Genomic DNA, 18473 nt, shown 5'->3' with positions numbered 1-18473 from the left:
CAAATTTCTCCGATCAGAGCCTGCGTGGCCCAAGCTGCTGAAGCCACTGCGCTCTGGGTAGAGTGTACAGTCAGTTTCTTGGGAGCTGGCAAGCCAAGAGTTTCATATGCAGTACAAATGCATGCTCTGATCCACCTACTCAACATGGGAGATGAGGCCTTAGACCCCAAGGAGACAGTTTGAAAGACACAAACATTGACTCAGTTTTGGAAAAAGGTGCAGTTTGTTTGATATAAATCTTGAGTGCCCTTTTCACGTCCAATGTGTGCCACTGACGTTCCAATACATGTCGGGGTTTGTGACAAAAGTCAGGGAGAACAATGTCTTGAGCTCTGTGAAACCAAGAGTTAATTTTTTGTACAAATGAAGGGTCCAGGCACAAAAACACCGGTTGTCATGAAACATAAACAAATCTGGCCTTACTGAAAGGGCAGTTAATTCAGACACCCTCCTGGCTGATGTAATAGCCATCAAAAAGGATAACTTCAGAGTTAAAATACGGAGGCCTACCGTTCGTAAAGGCTCAAAAGGAGGGCCCGAGAGAGCTTGGAGAACCTTAGGCAAGTCCCAAGTGGGATACCTATGAACAATGGGTCGTCACAGATTTGAGGCTTCCCTCAGAAATCTATGGATCAAAGGGTGGTGGGAGAGGGATGTGTACCTGTCCCATGAAATTACTGAAGCTAAGGCCACCACCTGCCTGAGGAGGGTGTTAAGCGTGAGGCCCTTGTCCAGCCCATCCTGGAGAAACTGAAGGATCTCTGGAACAGATGCTGAAGAAGGGTTAAGGGCTCTCTCCGAGCACCAGTCACTGAATTTCCTCCAGGTGGCATCGTAAAGTCAGGTTGTAGACTTCTTACGTGAAGCCTGTATTGTGTTAATTACACTATCTGAAAGGTTGGCCTCCTTCAACAACTTTCACTCAACTGCCAAGAGGTCAACTGGAACCAATGGGGTTCCGGATGCAGAAGGGCCCCCTGACTGAGAGAGATCCAAGAGGCGGGGATTTTCCAAGGCCTCTGAACAGACAGGTTCACCAGGTCCACAAACTAGGGTCTCCTGGGCCAATATGGGGCCAGCAGAATCAGCTCTGCCTTTTCCTCCAAAATCTTCCAGATGACTGCCGGGATGATTGGAAGGGGGGGAGGCATAGAGGAGACCTTGGGGCCATCTGCTCCAAAGTGCATTGGTCCCCTCCTCTCCCTGGGTTGGGAACCTGGAAAAAAACCTGTTTACCTGTGCGTTCTGGGGAGTGGCGAAGAGATCCACCTCTACAGTACCAAAAATGTGGGACAACAGGGGAGGATGGAGTCTCCATTCCAAGCAGTCGACTTGAGATCGACTCAACCAGTCTGCCTGGGAGTTGTCGACGCCTGAAATATGGTCCATCCTGAGAGACAAGAGGTTCCTCTCTGCCCATCTCCCCAGATGTTCTGCCTCGTGCATCAAACCCCTGGATCTGGTCCCTCCTTGCCTGTTGACATGAGCCTTGACTGCTATATTGCCTGTCGTGACTAACACATGGGACCCTGACACTAGGTTCTCGAAACTTCTCAGGGTGAGAAAAATAGCCCTGAGCTCCAGGAGATTGATGGGAAGGGACATGTCTAAAGACGGCCAGTGTGCTTGGGCCATCTGGCCCTGGATATGTGCTCCCCAGCCAAGAAGGCTGGCATCTGTGGTCACTACAATTCTGTCTCTCACCATAAAAGGATGACCCTTTGTGATGGCCTGGGACTGCCACTATCAAAAGAACCGAAGCACCCATGGAGAAAGCAGCACCCTGCGGGCAGAATGACTGATCCCCTCTCTTTGGAAGGGGAGGAGGAACCACTGCGAGGTGCGTGCATTTAGGCATGCCCATGGCACAACTTCGATGCAGGAGATCATCTTCCCAAGCAACTGGGACAGGAGGGAGAGTGGAACGGAGTGACTTAGTCGAATTCTGTTGATCAACTCTTTGATGCTGTTCTGTCGGTCCTGTGAAAGGAAGACTTTGCAGCTGACTGTGTCGATGATGACCCCGAAGTGCAACAGTCGGGTCATTGGAGAAAGATGGCTCTTGATCAGTTTGATGGAGAAACCATGTTCCTGAAACACCTGCATCATGATTTTAAGATCTCATTTGGCCATCTGGACGGAGGTAAATTGAATCAGAATGTCATCCAGGTAGCATTGGACCCTCACAGGTAAGGCTCGGAGGAGGACTGCCAATGATTCCAAGACCTTAGTAAAAACCCTTGGTGCCGATGAAAGGCCAAATGGTAGGGCCCGGTATTGGTAGTGCTCACTGCAATAAGAAAAACGGAGGAACTGGAGATGGGGAGGCCAAATTGGGATATGGAGGTAAGCCTCCGTGAGGTCTATGGAAGAGAGGAGGTTGCCCTCTCAAACACTCTGAAGAATAGAATGTAGGGTCTGCATCTTAAAATGCCTGTATAGGATGAATTTGTTCAAGAGCTTGAGATCAAGGATTGCTCTCCACTCCTCCCCGCCCGAGGCCAACAGGATAACAAAGAGGTGGGAGTAGAAGCCCAACCCCCACTGATCCCATGGAACTTTTTCTATGACTCTGATGTCCATCAGGTGATGGATAACTGAGTCCATCGGGGCCCGTTTAGATGTGTCACGAGAGGTAGGACACCTGACAAAAAACGATGGAGGGGGGGAGAGAAATTCGAGTTGAAGGCCCAATGATATTGTACTGATGACCCAGGCATTGTTAGTTGATTTCTCCCATCTGGATTTAAAAAAGGTCAAATGACCTCCAATGGAAAGGGAGTGGATGCAGTTATTAGAGCACCTGAATGAATGACCTCCTTCCCCTTGAAAGGGCCGCTTACCTGAGAATTGTTGTTGTTTGGGTTGGCAGTCCTGCTGTTGTTCCCAATGAGAGGGATACGTTGTCTGGTTGCAACTGAAGCAAGGGGTGTTGACTGGCCTGAAGGTTTGCGTTCCGGGGTATGTGGTGCGTCGAAAATCTGACCCCTTGGAGGAAGTAGACAGCACCTTTCTCTTGTCTCCTGTTTCTACCATGTACGGCTCTAAGGCTGCTCCAATGAGGTTTTCTCCTGAGCAAGGGACCGCCGCCAACTTACACTTACACTTGGAGTTGGTCTGCCAGTTGCGCATCCAGAGCAGGCACCTGGCAGACACGGAAGAGGCCACTGCCTTTGTGGTGAATTTGGCGGAGCTTAAAGTGGTGTCAGCGGTGAACTTGTCTGCCACTATTATTTTGTTGAGGTCTTGGTGGGACCTAACATTGGCAATGAGAACTCTGTCCTGAAGTTGATGAATCCAGCGAATAGATGACCTGGTAAAAAATGAGGCTGCGGTGGAAGCTTTCACGGCCCAAGCTGTGGCCTGGTGTGTGCACTTCAGAGTTTGTTCCAACGTTTTGTCCTCCAGTTGTAAAACATCCTCCAGTTCCGTAGGGGTACCTACCACCAGGGAATCTACTGCTGGGAGAGCTAATGCATTAGCCAAGGCGGGACCTACATTAAAGAACCTCTTGTCCTGGGAAGAAGGGCAAGGCTCTGACAGGGGGATCTCACACTGGTCCTTTACTACATCCAAGAACAACAAGGGAGATGGGAGAACCTCATTTTGGACCACTAGTTTCTCTAAAGCCTCATGTCTTCTCTTTTCTGCCCTAAGCTCAGACTTGGAGGCCTTCTTGGGGGTTAGGGCCCTGGCCTTGATCTTTGCTGCAGCTTCCCTGTTGGCTGAATGACCTCGTGGTTGTTTTCTTTTCATAACCCTTTTGGGGGCTTGAGAGGTCTGAATGCTCTGCATGCCTGATGGTCCTGGCTGAACCCAATCTATTTCCATTGCTCAAGGAAGAAACACTGGAGGTGCTGTCAGCTCCTCCTGATGGTGTTTTCCAAGCTAAATGGCCAAGAGAGAGATAGGATCACTGCCTCGGGACCCACTAAAAATGCCGCCCAGAGGAACTCGATCATAAAATGGCCACCAGCCACGAGGTGAGGGGCCTTGAGGCCTTCGATGATCCCTGTGGCACCTTTGAATCCCTGGGGCTTTGTGCTGTGGCCTTTGTTTGGCAATTTATAATGGCCAGATTAATATCTTCATAGAAGGAAGATTGCCCCTCCAATCAATGCAGCAGTAGAAAGGAGGTTGGTTGGGATCAGGCCTAATCACTGCAGACCAGGAGGGCAGCTATTGTAAAACTTTGATAGTTTATGGCCTAATAAATCTTCCAGAAGACTTGTGCAACCTCGGGAGGTTTTTACAAGCCATGCGGCCCAGGGAAAAGCTGCATAAGAGGCTGTTCTGATGTTAATTAGTCTCTAGCAAGTCTGAGGGAAGTTCTGCGGAGTTTTGGCCAATCATACTTACTGTCTGCGTGTCAGTGCCTTGCTGAGGCAGCTGCAACTGGAGGAGAGAGGATCCCCACTCTCCTTGTGAGCAAAGCTCTACCAGAGCCCTGAGAGTTTCTCTCGATCTTGATGATTCTTTTTTCTTTTTTTCAATGCTTTTGGAATGCTAATTAACTCAGAGACAATAGTTCATATGTCCAAGAACTGAGTCGAAAAGCTGGGACTCTCAGCAGAGGCGAACCTTTTATAGTGGCAGACTCAGCTCACATCATAAGAGGGTGGAGTTATACCCAATACTGGACTCTAGAGCTACGTGATGGAGAATAGCTTATTTTATTCTAGATGCAAGTGAAAATTTTGTGATATTTGAAATGTTTAAAATTATGATTTTTTTAAAGCAAAACTTTCTGAAGTGGAAACAAATCCTGAGTTCATTCAACCTACAATTATCTGTTTCAGTTTTAACCAACAGTTTTATTTATAGAATAACAGGACATGAACAGTTTTCAATGTTCTTATAATAGAAACAACACTTCATTAGATAAACTAGAAATACTGTAAGAGTACATTTTGGAAGAAAATATTTGTATCACCAAAATGAATTTGAAAAATTATAAAAGTCAGAGAATTATTTCAGGCAGATAATCAAGCAATAACTTAAATCCTATTAATCATGATTCAATATAAGCACCCTGCATATGACCTTTACCTATCTCCCAATCAAAACTAAAACCTGTTTTTAAAATAAAAAAATCCATTCATATCTCTGAGATTCTACCAAAATTAATGAGTTTAAACAGAGGCAGAGCTTAACCTGTTGTACTCCATTTTTAACAGCCTTAAATGTAGGCATTAATTATTTTCATAAAAGTGCATTACCACAATATGGGACTGGCTTTTCCAGCAGAGATATCTTCTGGTTGTAGTCATTTATGCAGTAAAAATCCTGAGTTTCTGCTTTTGGAAACTTGATCTCTTGGAATATTTTGATCCACATAATATCACAGGAACACTTGAAAGGGTTGCCATCTAAAATCCTACAACAAAAAAGTTAAATTTATATCAAGATTTTTAAGAAAAAATCCCCCAAATAACAGTTGACAAATCAAATCAAATAAGACTGGATAAGTCTAAATAGTGACAAAAACAGCAGATAAAAAGCACATTGAATCACACTTGTCTCTGATCTGGTCTACAATTAGGATAAGAGAAAACACTTTTCCTTCCTGTGTAAATAATTTATTTATTTCTCCACTGATTCATATGTGGATATTTAAATATAATACAGGCATTTGCATGGTGGCTCCTGAGCTTTAGTATACTAGTCAGCTGTCTATATATTAATAAAATAGTACTTACATAGATCTCACAACATTCATTGGATCAGAATATATTCCCTGTTTGCATCTATTGTGAAAGGGAATGTCTCTTCTAAAATGAGGTTCCAAACTCTCTTTGTTTGATTATGCCCAAAATAGTTTCTAATCCATTTATCTAGTTTAATCTACAATCTGATCCCCTCTAAATGTGTTAGGACTACAATTCCTAAAATTCTTAGCCAGTGTTGCTAGTTTAGACACATTTGAAGAGAAGCAGGGTTAGGGTTAAAGTTGAAGCTCAAAAATCTGGTCTTGACTAGGAAGAAAAGAATGCTATTTTCTTCAATTCAGTAGAAAAAAAATTATACCGGACCATGAACAAGAATCATATTTAATTCTCAGTATACAGTGTCCCATAATACAGTTTTAGATGTTTTCTATTATTGTGGATAAACTGAGCTCCCCCTTATGGTCAAACATCACAGAAATTTATTTCAAGCAAAAGATGCGAAGTCTTGAAAAAGAAATCATCTATGACACCCTTGGAACAAATGCAAAAATGGCTTAACTAACATTTAAGACAACAACAACACATACTGGGCTCTAAGGCTTAGAAGAATATACAAGCTCACACTGAGGAATTAAAATGGAATCTTTATTACCCACTTAAAATTAGCACCTCCAGGAAAGCCTGTTTAATTAGGTACTTAAAGTATTTCTTGTACTTAATATATAAAGAAGCTAGAATAAAAAAGAAACAGCAAAAAGTCCAGATGTCTGGCAAGGAGCATTATCTCAGCTTTGCTCATAAAAGCAAAACCTATATTTCATGAGCTAATTCATTGATGTACCACTTGTTGCCCCTAAGACATTTTATTAAGATGAAACAATTCAGCGCTAATTATAACAATCTACAGGCAGAACATTTGATTTGGTCTTCCAGATCCTTCTGTCAATGTAATCTCATAGAAAATTCACAGCAGTTCAGATGTTTTTGAAGCTGTCTGAGTAGATCAGCTCAAATAAATATTCAGATCAAAGAGAGAGTTTTGTAGGTTTGACAAATTTATGCTAATATATTGAAAATGTTAAGCAATCTATTTCCACCTGTTTTGGAGAAATAATAGTTGCTTTCAGTGGTGTATAGGAGAAAAGAAAGCAAGTAAATCTCAGTATAAATATACAACTATACCAAACAATTTCTATTCTCAGCTCAATTAGACTTTAATTGGAAAAGAGTGGGAACAGAATTTCAGAATTTATTTCTCACATCACAGAATATTGTATTTACCCCCAAAATAAAGCAAACCTGCATCTGAAACTCCACAAATAGCTTCCAAATCTGGAGATTTCTCCCTCTCCAGTAAATGGATGGATGTGCTAGTATGTTTTTGTGCATATATATTTGTGTAGAAATGTCCAGAAAATAAATGGAATTAATAACTTACAATTATCTGTCTATAAAATATAGTAGCCCGTTTACAAAAAAATAATTGCTACAATTTTGGCCTATATGAATATGCTTTGATTTCTAATTGTTTAGGAAAAATATCTTCCTATCTGATAAATATGACACTTGTGAAATTAACTGTAGAAATACAGTGGATAATAACACTTCTGTTGTGCAAGGAAAAATGAGTGGATTTGAACAGGTATTGTAGATCATATAAAGGAAGAGTTTTAACTACCAAACTTGCAGCTAGATTCTGATCTTCTGGGACAAGGAGCAAATTTGAAATTTTAAGTAAATGACATAGGCACCATGGTACTTCTGGTCAGAAACAGAAATCAACCTAGCAAGATGACTCCCATGAATTTCTATACATTTCCAGATTGATTTCTACTACCTTAATTTTTTATTTTTAACTGGCTAGATGGATGTTAGGCTATATGACAAACGATAGTCTACAGAGAGTGGCCAGGCGGGGGAGTAGGTGTTGCAATAAGGCACAAGTGAAGCTAGACAAGCAGGCAGTGGATGCTGCAGTGTGGTATCAGTGTAGCTCAGTAGGAAGCTTAGCAATTACAGACTGCAGCAGGTGCACAGGTGGTGCCACGGTGCAGCAGGTGCGGAGTGAGTGCTGCAGAGTGGTGTGAGGTGGTGCTTTGACCCAGTACAAATTCAATCAGGCAAATAGAGGGCAAAGTGCTACAGTGCAAATATAGCCAGGGGGGTATGAGCTATGGAATGCAAACAAGAGGGGTGCTCTGGGCAGGCACTATGGAGTATGAGATCCCTGGAATCCCTTACTCATTAATGTGGATCCTCAGGAGAAAAAGCAGGAGTTGACTTACAGGAATGCTTTGCAACCTTCCCTGCCAGCTTTCTCATTGACATTCCTTATGAAAAGCCATCAGGAAGGGCCCCAATGGTGACTGTTGCAAACTTCCTACGTGAGAGCTGGTTGCCAACTGCCCAAATCATGTGTCTGTCAGGGGCTGCACAAGTATAACTTCAAGGACTAATCATAAGTACCACTAATTCAGCACCACTGAACCTTTGAACAGTCATTGAATTAGTGATTGGAACCCTAGGATTACCTATTATCTTCAGTCTATAATCATGGGTTGTTCTTTGTTTACCTGGACTGGTAGCAATTTTTCATACTATCCAAACATGGACTAATGACTAGTTCAGAGTTAAGGAACCATTAGTTTGTATAGTAACTGAAGCAAACTCCAGGACTAGCTGTAAAGTGAAAATATTCTTGCTCCAATGTGGTTAGCCTAAACACAAAATTATTTTGATGCTTGGAAGAGTAGCCACAAGAGGCCCTCAACTATATGTTCCTTGGACTGTATCCCATATGTTAAATACACACATATACCAACACACATATTAAAAACACACCATACTGTAAAACAAATTTTAGTTTTCCTAGAAACATAAACTTTAAATGTTTTCTTGCTAGTATCTAAATACTAAAATACTATGCCTGGTAATAATGCTAATAAACATTCATTATAACAACTTGATTTCTCAGAAAAGGAATTACTTACAGATCTGTCAAATTCAGATGGCGGAAAGTCTTCCTGGACAAACTTGAAAGCTTATTTCTGGAGAAGTTACTGTAAAGAAAGAGTGTCATAATTAAAATGAGGAAACAAGAGTTTTGAGAGACACATCCCAGGAAGTTAAACTCTGTCAAACAACTCTGATGATCTCCAAAACTGATACAGATTGTATCCTAGCTTGACATCTAGACTGGGCACAGATAAACACTGATTGCAACATGTACCTTAAAACAGTTCAGTTCAAGTGAAGGGGAAAAAACATTGGATTGAGTTTTACTCCAAAGATGTTCTCAGATGTTGACTAAACGCTCAATTTATTCATAAGCAAAATAGATGTTTACCATTTTGTCTTTGATCTTACATCAAAGGTTTTACTTTTCCAAACCCTGACTATATCCCAAACAACTCCATCACAGGCTTTTTAAAAATACCTTTTTAAACTGTGTGTTCACAGCAAACATCATGGAAAAATGGTAACATGAAGTCATTAAGCTTTTCAGTTCAATTAAGTATTTACCATACTATATTGCAATACACTTTAGCATCTTTCATTACAATGAATATCAAATGCATTCTTGCTCTTGACTATATTCATATGATCACATACACTGTGGGAGGCACTCCTTTACTAAAAATATTTAAATTGGATAAAATAAAAAGATTTCCATACCAGCAGCACCTTCCTTTTTATTTTACATAGAAAATATATTCTCACTGATTAATATATAGGCTCCCTGCCACAATAAAAATCAGAAATGTTGCCAAGTGGTGCTTGTCTATTTTTTTTTCAATCCAGAACCACCTACCCTAAGTATACAACAGTAGGTTCCTGCATTTTGTTTTACACCAGGGCCAATTATGTGACGAATGTCAAATATCCAATACGTACATACTAAAAAAGTATAGTAATAGTGTGCAGCGTTACCACTATGTCCCTGGTAGAAAATTTTCTGAACTCATCCATAACATAATAATGCCACATGAATAGAGCAGGAGAATAGTTCTTACTTCCTTAAAGTCTATCCTAAAACACCTTTTTTCTTCTTTTTCTTTAATTCTTCTGGAAAACAATTGAAAGCGATGTCTCTCCCATTTCTTGATTTGCCACCAAATTTCAGTAATCATTGTGGATTGAAGAAAAAGACGTTTGCTGAATACATAGAACCAATGAGGTGCCAATTCCTACTCTAAACTATACTGAAAATTAACCAATGTTTCTAGGATTCTACGTTACGAGCAACATTGTTAGCTAAAAACAAAAATTCTCTTTGTTTTATATCTTAAGAAGAGAGTAAAATGCTTAAAGTTTCTTAACCTTTACCATTCTAGAGGCAGCCATATGTTTTTGACTACAATTCACAGATTTCTCAGTCAGTATGCCCAATTATTGGTGAACATAGCATATTTGTAGTGAGATAATTAATTTCTAGTGAAGTCCCTATGCCAAAACTATAATGACATGTTTTGCCAAGATACATCTCTCATGTGAATTGATTGTTCAACTTACACGGACAATAAGGTTAATCTAAAGCTACACCTACAGCTGCATTGGCTAAAGGTGATCTAATCCAGTGTTGTCCTCTATTTAGAACCTGTTTCTCATCAGGAAACTTTTTTCTTCTTGTCATTATCCTTTTTCTTCCACAAACAGAAATTTTATTATTCCCTCTAGGACAGGGGTGTCAAACTCAAGGTCCACTGGCCAGATCCAGCCTGCGGGTGCTTAGATCTGCCCTGGAAACAGCGAAAGACCAACCCGCAGTAGCTTTGCCAGGGAAAATAGAGTTCCATTTTCATTGGCAGAGGGTTGCAGGAGGCTGTCAGGGCCAAAAATGGAGCTCACCCTGGGCACGCCCGACTCCAGCCTCCCAAGGTCAAACACAACCTGAAGCGGCCCTCAGTGAAATCGAATTTGACACTCTTGCTCTAGGATATATACTTGTCTTGTTTTAATATTGTAGAAACAGCAAAAGCAGACCAAGCAAATGTCAATAAAAATTCCTGCTGATATTTTCCTCTTATGATACCATGGGCCAGCCTATGCATAAGTAACAAAAGAAATAACAAATATTATTTATTATGTCTGCACAATAGAAGAGTATTGAGCAAGATGCAGTGATATTTCTTGAAAATATAGAAAAGATTTTTGGATTTTTCCATTAGAATGTTGCTATGATATTACAGTTTACATTTAGATAGCAACTATGAAATATTTAATTTATTTTGTTTATAATATTACTGATTTTTATAATCATACCACAGCTAAAAACAGCCATTTTGTCTACATAAATTTCACCTGGGTAACGGGATAAAAGGCAAATATGTTTATAAACATGTTTTATTTAAAGTTCTTTATAATTTGATATATAAAGTGAAGTTGGTGAATATGTCTATGTTAGTATTGATATTTTAAAATTATTTATATTGTAGCATATCATATTTAAAGGTATTTTAAATGGAATTAAAAAGATCTGAGTTGATTAAAGCCCAAATATTTTATATTAAAAAAACATGGAAGTTCATATAATTTATGTCTTATGTTTATTTTCTAAAGAAAGAAAGTTTCTAAATCACAAACATGCCAAATTCTTGTTAAGAGAAGACAGGAGGAAATTAATGTACATTATTGCTATGAGAATGTAAATTAACTCATATCCCAACAAAGCAAAGGTTTTTTTTAAAAAAAGGACATCATACTTTTTCCAATGAAAGCAAGTTCTATCAGTATTCTTTATTTTATATATATTTATATATATAAATATATATTTATGGATATTTATTTATAAACACACACACACTCTTCAATAGCCAATGGAATAGCATGTGTACACTGTCACAACAATTTTGCATAGCTGATAATCAAAAACACATTTCTTCCATCCTCTGCTTACCTCTCTACTCATCCAATATCCTCCTCTTTTCTAATGGATGAGATATTTCTATAGAAGTGAATTTTGTAAATGAATCACCACATAGTTCCTTAGTAGCTATTTGTCCCTAAAGATAGAACTTTTAAAGTCACTTATGTAAGATCGTTAGCCTTTTGCTATTATCTGACAGTGGAAATTACTTACATTAAAGAGCAAGATCAGTAAATCATATTTTTATTTAAAACAACATTCCAATATGTATCCAAAAATAGCTGGATATTTTCCAGTCATCATTCCTTCTAATTCCTTCTAATACTAAACTTGGACAGTCCACTGCCATCTGTTTGGCAGCAAACTGTCTAACCATTTTGCTGAAAATGTCATTTGAACAACAGAAAAGGAAAACAAGTATGTATTGATTGGCTGCCATGTGCAGCTCTAGCAATTTATAATACTCTCAAATGGGAGGAGGATTTTAGGCCAGGAGACAGATACATAATTAGCCAGAAGAGAGTTGTTGGTTTAGTTCAAAGGGTCTTCTAGTCAACTTAATCTTATAATGGTCAGTCAGAAGTCCATATGAAGACATGAACTTCTGGAATTCCGATACATCATCCAGCTTGCATTCCCTAACAACTAAAAGTGGATTATACCCAGTACCACTGCAATGGGCACAATACCTTTGTAACTGAGTGTGTATATCTGTGTAAGAAACATATATGGGAGGAGCGGTGCCTGGGTATACTATATTATACTGTTTGGGGGGAAGAGGCACATTGATTGGCAATCACCAATAACCAAGAAGTTTAAAAAAATATTTGCCCCTAATATATTTGTCTTTTTCCAGATTCTTTTTGCTCTTGTATGCAGTGATAGGTGGTCCATGGGAATCAGGAAAAGTTAGACATAACTTAGCGACTGAACAACAACAGTGATATATTCTACAACGTGGCAACCAGCCACAAGCTTGAATCCAGCAATATAGTATGGAAGACAATATTTTAAGTCCCCACTGGTAATTAAATTATCCTGCTTGTTCTAAAGTCATAAAGTGGGTTTTCACTTACATGTACTGTAGATTAATATTTTTCAGGAAAGCTTGGCGTGAGACAAACTTCAAGCCTGAGTCCACCACAGTTCTGTAAAGTACACAAGCACAAGTTACAATGACTGAGTGATGTATCATCCATTCATGTATTTATGGAGAGTATAGCACATAGCTCAAGGAATTTCAGAATAAATTGTGGTTTAAGAATTGTTATTTTATTTCCCCAATTCAACAATCTGTAATGCATGTGATAAAATTTTCTATTTGCTATAATTACCCATTATTCTTAGCTTCATGAATTGCATCCATGAATATACAGAGTTGCTTCATTTAAATGAAATAAATGAAGACAATGGCCCAAGTAAGACCTCAGTACATTCCACTATAAAGCTTACACAAAGTGGGCAAAATATGTCATTTATAATAAATTAGATTAAAATTAGAATATATACTCACAAATTTCTTAATCCAGTGTACAATCCAACATCTATTTCATTTATGCTTTCTAAATCCCGCTGGTTTGCAATATAACTATTAAAAGGGACAGAAAAAAAAGAGGAAGAGAGAAATGTTACTATGGTAGTATATTATTTTCTTATTTTTATAATAGGCATACAAATAGCAGTTGTCTGACCTGGAAATGGGAAAACGGAGAGATAAATTGTTCCTCCATTACAATATGATGCAGAACGGCAGATCTACAGAAACATATTAAGTACTATAATATGTTACAAGCCCTTTGCAAGATGGATGCAGGTTAATTTGGGTATATTCTGGGAGTAATGGAGCAATTTGTAATATACTGTTTGTAAATCAAGGTTTCCATATAGGGTTGCCTCTGTGGAGATGTTTATGAAAAATAACAAATATCTGGTGTGGGGGTAGGAGTGGGTGGATGGCTATGTGTAAAAAGGAAAAGTGGGGGAGGGGAAGATGGAGAGATAAGGAGAAGGAGAGAGAAATGACATTATTCAGGATGAAGGTAAGGGGAATTCAGTCAAAAATTTTAAGAACCACTATACAGGTAGTCCTCAACTTACGGCCAGAACTGAGCACAAAATTTCTGTTGTTACGTGAGACATTTTTTAAGTGAGTTTTGCCTTCTTTTATGACGTTTCTTACCACAGTTGTTGAAACCCTGCAGTTATTAAGTTAGTGATAAGGTTGTTAAGTGAATCTGACTTAGCTTGTCACAAGGTTGCAAAATTGACTTAGCTTGTCACAAGGTTGCAAAAGGGGATCACATGACCCCAGGACCCTGCAACTGTCATAAATATGAACCAGTTGCCAAGCATCTGAACCCTGATCATGTGACTATGGGGATGCTGCAACAGTTGTAAGTGTGAGAAAGGATCATAAGTAATCTTTTTTCCAGTGCTGTTGTAACTAAACAAATTGTTGTTAAGGACCACCTGTATTGGAACCTAGTAGTCCGGTTCTGGCATTTAGTTTTATCTACTACTCTTTTCATACACTTTTTTCTGTTAAACAGGACAAATAACTCATCAATAATAATATAGTTCCTAAATTCTATATACTATATACCTGATACAAGTAATGGAGAAGAAACTGGTTTGCTTCCCATATTAATGTAATGTTTTTAATTTGAATATGCCAAACTAAATCAGGAATAAGCAATGCAGTTATCATTCAGTTAGTTTTTCTGAACTGTTCACACTACTACCATAAAAAGAATGGGAATTTTTTTTTAAAAAGATAGTAATACATAGAATAAAGAAATATTTTCAAATTCATCAATAGAAGCAAACTATTTACATTTTGTAAAACTACATTAAAAAAACCTTAAGTAAGCCAAATTTCCTGCAAAAGTTTGGATAGAATTATACATAAAATATGTACCTGTTTTCATAAGAAATTTGCTTTTTGAATATAGTGAATGCAAGGAAAGGAACTCAGGGTTGGAAAAATGAGGTATTAAAATTTACATATTCAAAATCTATGAAAAATAATGACCAAAAAATGTGCAATAAGGGAAAGCATATATATCATTGGAAGACTTAAAAAACCAGCTTAGAGACAGGGCATGATGGAGAAAATCTATCTACCTGATCAGGAAAAATCAGTACCAGCTTAGTGATCAACAGCATGTAAATCAATTAGCTAGATTTATGTATTTGTCACTGGAGACAGTAGTAGAAACTCTGAGTATTACAGTAATCAAGTCTTAATATAATAATAAAAGTAAAAACATTCCTCTGATGATTACATAAATATGATCGTGCAGTTCTTTAGTAATATAGAAGGAAGACTGGGAATATTTTAAACTCATTATCTAGTTTAAATAGTCCTTACAAACGTGAGTATATTAGGTATATCTCATTTGCTACTGAAGACTTTGTGATAACAGAACAGCATTAATTGATTCAATATTGGGAAATGATATACAGGTAGTCCTCAACTTATGACCCCAATTGACCCCAACATTTCTATTGTTAAGTGAGACATTTGTTAAATGAGTTTTACCCCATTTTACGACCTTTGCTGCCACAGCTATTAAGTGAATCACTGCAGTTGATAAGTTAGTAACCTGGTTGTTAAGTGAATCTGGCTTCCCCATTGACTTTGCTTGTCAGAAGGTTGCAAAAGCAGATCACCTGAGCTTGGGACGCACCAACGGTCATAAATATGAACTGGTTGCCAAGCTCCTGAATTTTTATCACGTGATCATGGGGATGCTGGAAAGGTCATAACTGTGAAAAAACTGTCATAAGTCCCTTTTTTCAATGCCTTTGTAACTTTGAATGGTCTCTAAATGAACTGTTATAAGTTGAGGACTACCTGTACCAGGGTTGTTTGCTGTAAGCTTATCTACCTGATTTATTAAAAAATATACCGTTAGAAATATTTAACTAAAAGAAGTAGAAATTAAGGTTAATAACCACAGATATGCTGTTAATATAATTTTCATGACTAGAGTACAGTAAATAAGATTTAAGGAAGCTCATGCTGAAAATAAAAAAAGAGCCTTCAAGGCCGGCTGGCTCTTTAGCATTAAATATTTAAAAAGAAAGCTAAGATTGTGTGAGTAGCAATGCCAAACCAAAGCCAAGAGACAGAGAACTTGGAACAATAGTAAGACTTTTATCTTTTTGACCATTTTTTTTAAATCAGAAGACTGATGACATGAAACAAAATTTGCTACCTAGGAGAAAGTTTATGACAGATCTGCACAAAATATTGAAATGCAGAAATGTTATATTGATAACAAAGATAGGTATTATCAAGGCTGTAGGTTTTCCAACTGTAGCACTTGGCTATGAAAGCTGGATCCTTAGAAAGGCCGAAGGAAGGAAAATCAATGCTTTTGAATTGTGTGGCACTGCCGAAAATGGTGGGAAAAGACCTTGGACTGCAGCAAGAACAAAACATTCAATACTAGATGAAGGAAACTAGATTATTCATTGGAAGCTTAAGTTGAGATATTTCAGACACATAATGTGCAGTCAAGAGTTATTGGAGAATATGTTGATGCTTGGAAAAATCAAAGGCAATCAAGAAACTGACAGAAGATAAGATGCCTCCGAGATACAATCACTGACACCATGAACGAGAGTTTCTTAGAAGTCAGAGGTGCTGTTACTGACAGACTGACCTTGCCAAGTGATAACCAGTGGGGCGCAGAGGATTGGAAGCAACTGAAGGAAAAATAAAATTTCATTGGCTGCCTTATGACTAGATATTCAACATTTTTCTAACAGCTATGTTTCTAGTGTGTACTTACTATTTATATATTGAAATGTACTGAAAGAAATCTACTTCATTGTATTGGCTTCTGATGTTACCTATGTCCCTCAAATCAACTGTACAACATACTATTCTTCAAATCATGTTTTATATGATACATCAGATGTTCCAGCATAAATTAGGTTGGTACACATGAATGGTCAGTATTAGGTGCCATGAATATCATGGACATCATGTAATAATGAAACATAGCAGAAGATGAACAAGAAAGCAGTAGAAAAATAAACAGAAATAAAACAGAAATTACAAGAGAATTTTTTCACAATGTTTTGCTTATAATTTCCCCTGGGTAGGGTGTCGAAATCAAATCCTTCAGAAACTTGGGTGCTCATTAAGGGTGTACTGCCCCAGTCCGCAAGCACATGCACACTATAAGGAGTTAGCTATGTTTGTTTATACAACTATTTTATTTATATATTTGGTTTATTTATTTGATTTGTCAATCACTTACAAGATAATAGGTATCAGTATAAACATGAGTAAGAATACAGGAAATAGGTAAATGGAGACAAAAGGACAGAGACTATTGGCGCAATTGTGCACTTATGCAGGCCCCTGACAGACTTCTTAGGAATGGGGTGAGGTCAATAGTGGATAGTTTGAGGTTAAAGGAGTGGGGGATAGAGGAGGTAACAACAGAGTCAGGTAGTACATTCCAGCATTGACCGCTCTGTTGCTGAAGTTGTACTTTCTGCAATCAAGTTTGGAGTGGTTTATATTGAAAGTTACCCTGAACTTTCCCCAGATTTCCACATAAGATGCTCTATTTAATTCAAGTCACAGCACCTGAGAGTAGCCCTAATCCCGTTGGATCACAGCTCAACAAAAGTAACCACAGCTCCCATCAGTTCAGGCAAGGCAGAGGCAAACATGCCTCCAATGAGTGGAAGCCAGATGAAGGCAAACAAGACATCACTGAGTTAAACAAAGGCAAGCACGACTCCAACAGGTCCAAGACACAACAAAGAACAAAAGGGTTCCAAACATTCATGGTGAGTTAGAGTATGAGTAGTCTCCTGCAACTCCAACCAAGTTCAAGATCCTAGTTAAGTAGGCACCAACCAGTGCACCTCATTAAAAGGGGTGAGGCTATCTCCTTGTGATTAATCTCACCAATCTCTACTGCGCCCTTCTCCTCTGGGCCTTGCATGTCCTTGGATTGGGAAGAGGCAGCAACTCCTCCTTATCCACGCTGACTGTTTGCAGCTGCATGACCTCTCTGGATTGGCCAAGCCCCTCTCTCCCAGATTCCACCAACATTCTAGGAATTGCTTCACCACAATCGCCCTATTCTCCACTGTTACTATGTCTTACCTCGAGCACAGAGCTTTCCCTGATGCTCCCTATACTACTCCTAGGATAGCTCTGAAACCAGCTCTTCCTCCTCATCTAAGCTGGAGTCCATCACAAAGGGCTACAGTAAAACTAAGGGAATAATACTACAGACTCTTTTGCACACTGGATCACATAACCGCTAATCTCACACTGAGCTTTGAAGTATATTTACAAAAAAAATACATGGAGAGAAAAAGAAAGAAAAAAGGAGTTTCTCCATCCAGAGTACTTTGTCTGTTTGTTGCCAGCCTCTCTGAAATAAGTAAAACATTGTGATTAAAATTCAGAGGGATGTGTTACTCTAGATGTATTCCAGATGCACTCTGCTAGTTGTTTTCAAAACAGTATTCCAAGAAACCTTGGTTTCCTTGGAAGCTTATCAACTGTACCCCAACCAAAAGATCAGCAATGGCATGATCCCTCACATGAAAAAAAAACAGTTTGGGATGATTTACCAACTCCAATGGGTATTTTGGAAGCTGCAGTCACAAAACATCTGGAGCCTGCCAGGTTGGGGAAAGTTATTTTAGGATTTATTCTTAGTTGATGCAAAGTGACAAGAAGGATTAACAGGTTTGGCCAGAGTTCTTTATGAACTGAATGTGCTCCAGGTTCTTCTAACACAGAGGGTTTTTGAGGCCAGAGATTTCATAGCAAATAAATTCATTGCAGAAGATGTTCCCTGAAAGTGCACAGTTTCAAATTAGTGACCTAGGCACTAGATGTAGGAACATAAGTACTGAATCAGTCAAGCATTTTGTTTCCCACAGTGTCCAATGAA

At 38.8% G+C, this 18473-nt stretch overlaps 1 protein-coding gene across 11 annotated transcripts in view; it reads right to left on the bottom strand.

Moving 5' to 3' along the window:
• NTRK2 (neurotrophic receptor tyrosine kinase 2) overlaps positions 1–18473 on the bottom strand; it is a 193589-nt gene that overhangs the window by 154886 nt on the left and 20230 nt on the right. For all 11 annotated transcript variants that reach the window (XM_087926779.1, XM_026703862.2, XM_087926781.1 and 8 more), the window contains exons 3-6: positions 13049–13123; positions 12612–12683; positions 8660–8728; positions 5220–5377 (exon numbers count right to left, since the gene is read on the bottom strand). In XM_087926779.1, coding sequence (XP_087782905.1) covers positions 5220–5377; positions 8660–8728; positions 12612–12683; positions 13049–13123 — 374 coding nt within the window. The remainder of the gene's footprint in view (positions 1–5219; positions 5378–8659; positions 8729–12611; positions 12684–13048; positions 13124–18473) is intronic.

Source organism: Pseudonaja textilis, chromosome 2 (genome assembly GCF_049901715.1).
Source record: "Pseudonaja textilis isolate UNSWEBS1 chromosome 2, rPseTex1.2, whole genome shotgun sequence".
NCBI lineage: Eukaryota > Metazoa > Chordata > Lepidosauria > Squamata > Elapidae > Pseudonaja > Pseudonaja textilis.
This window is presented reverse-complemented; position numbering and strand designations above follow the sequence as displayed.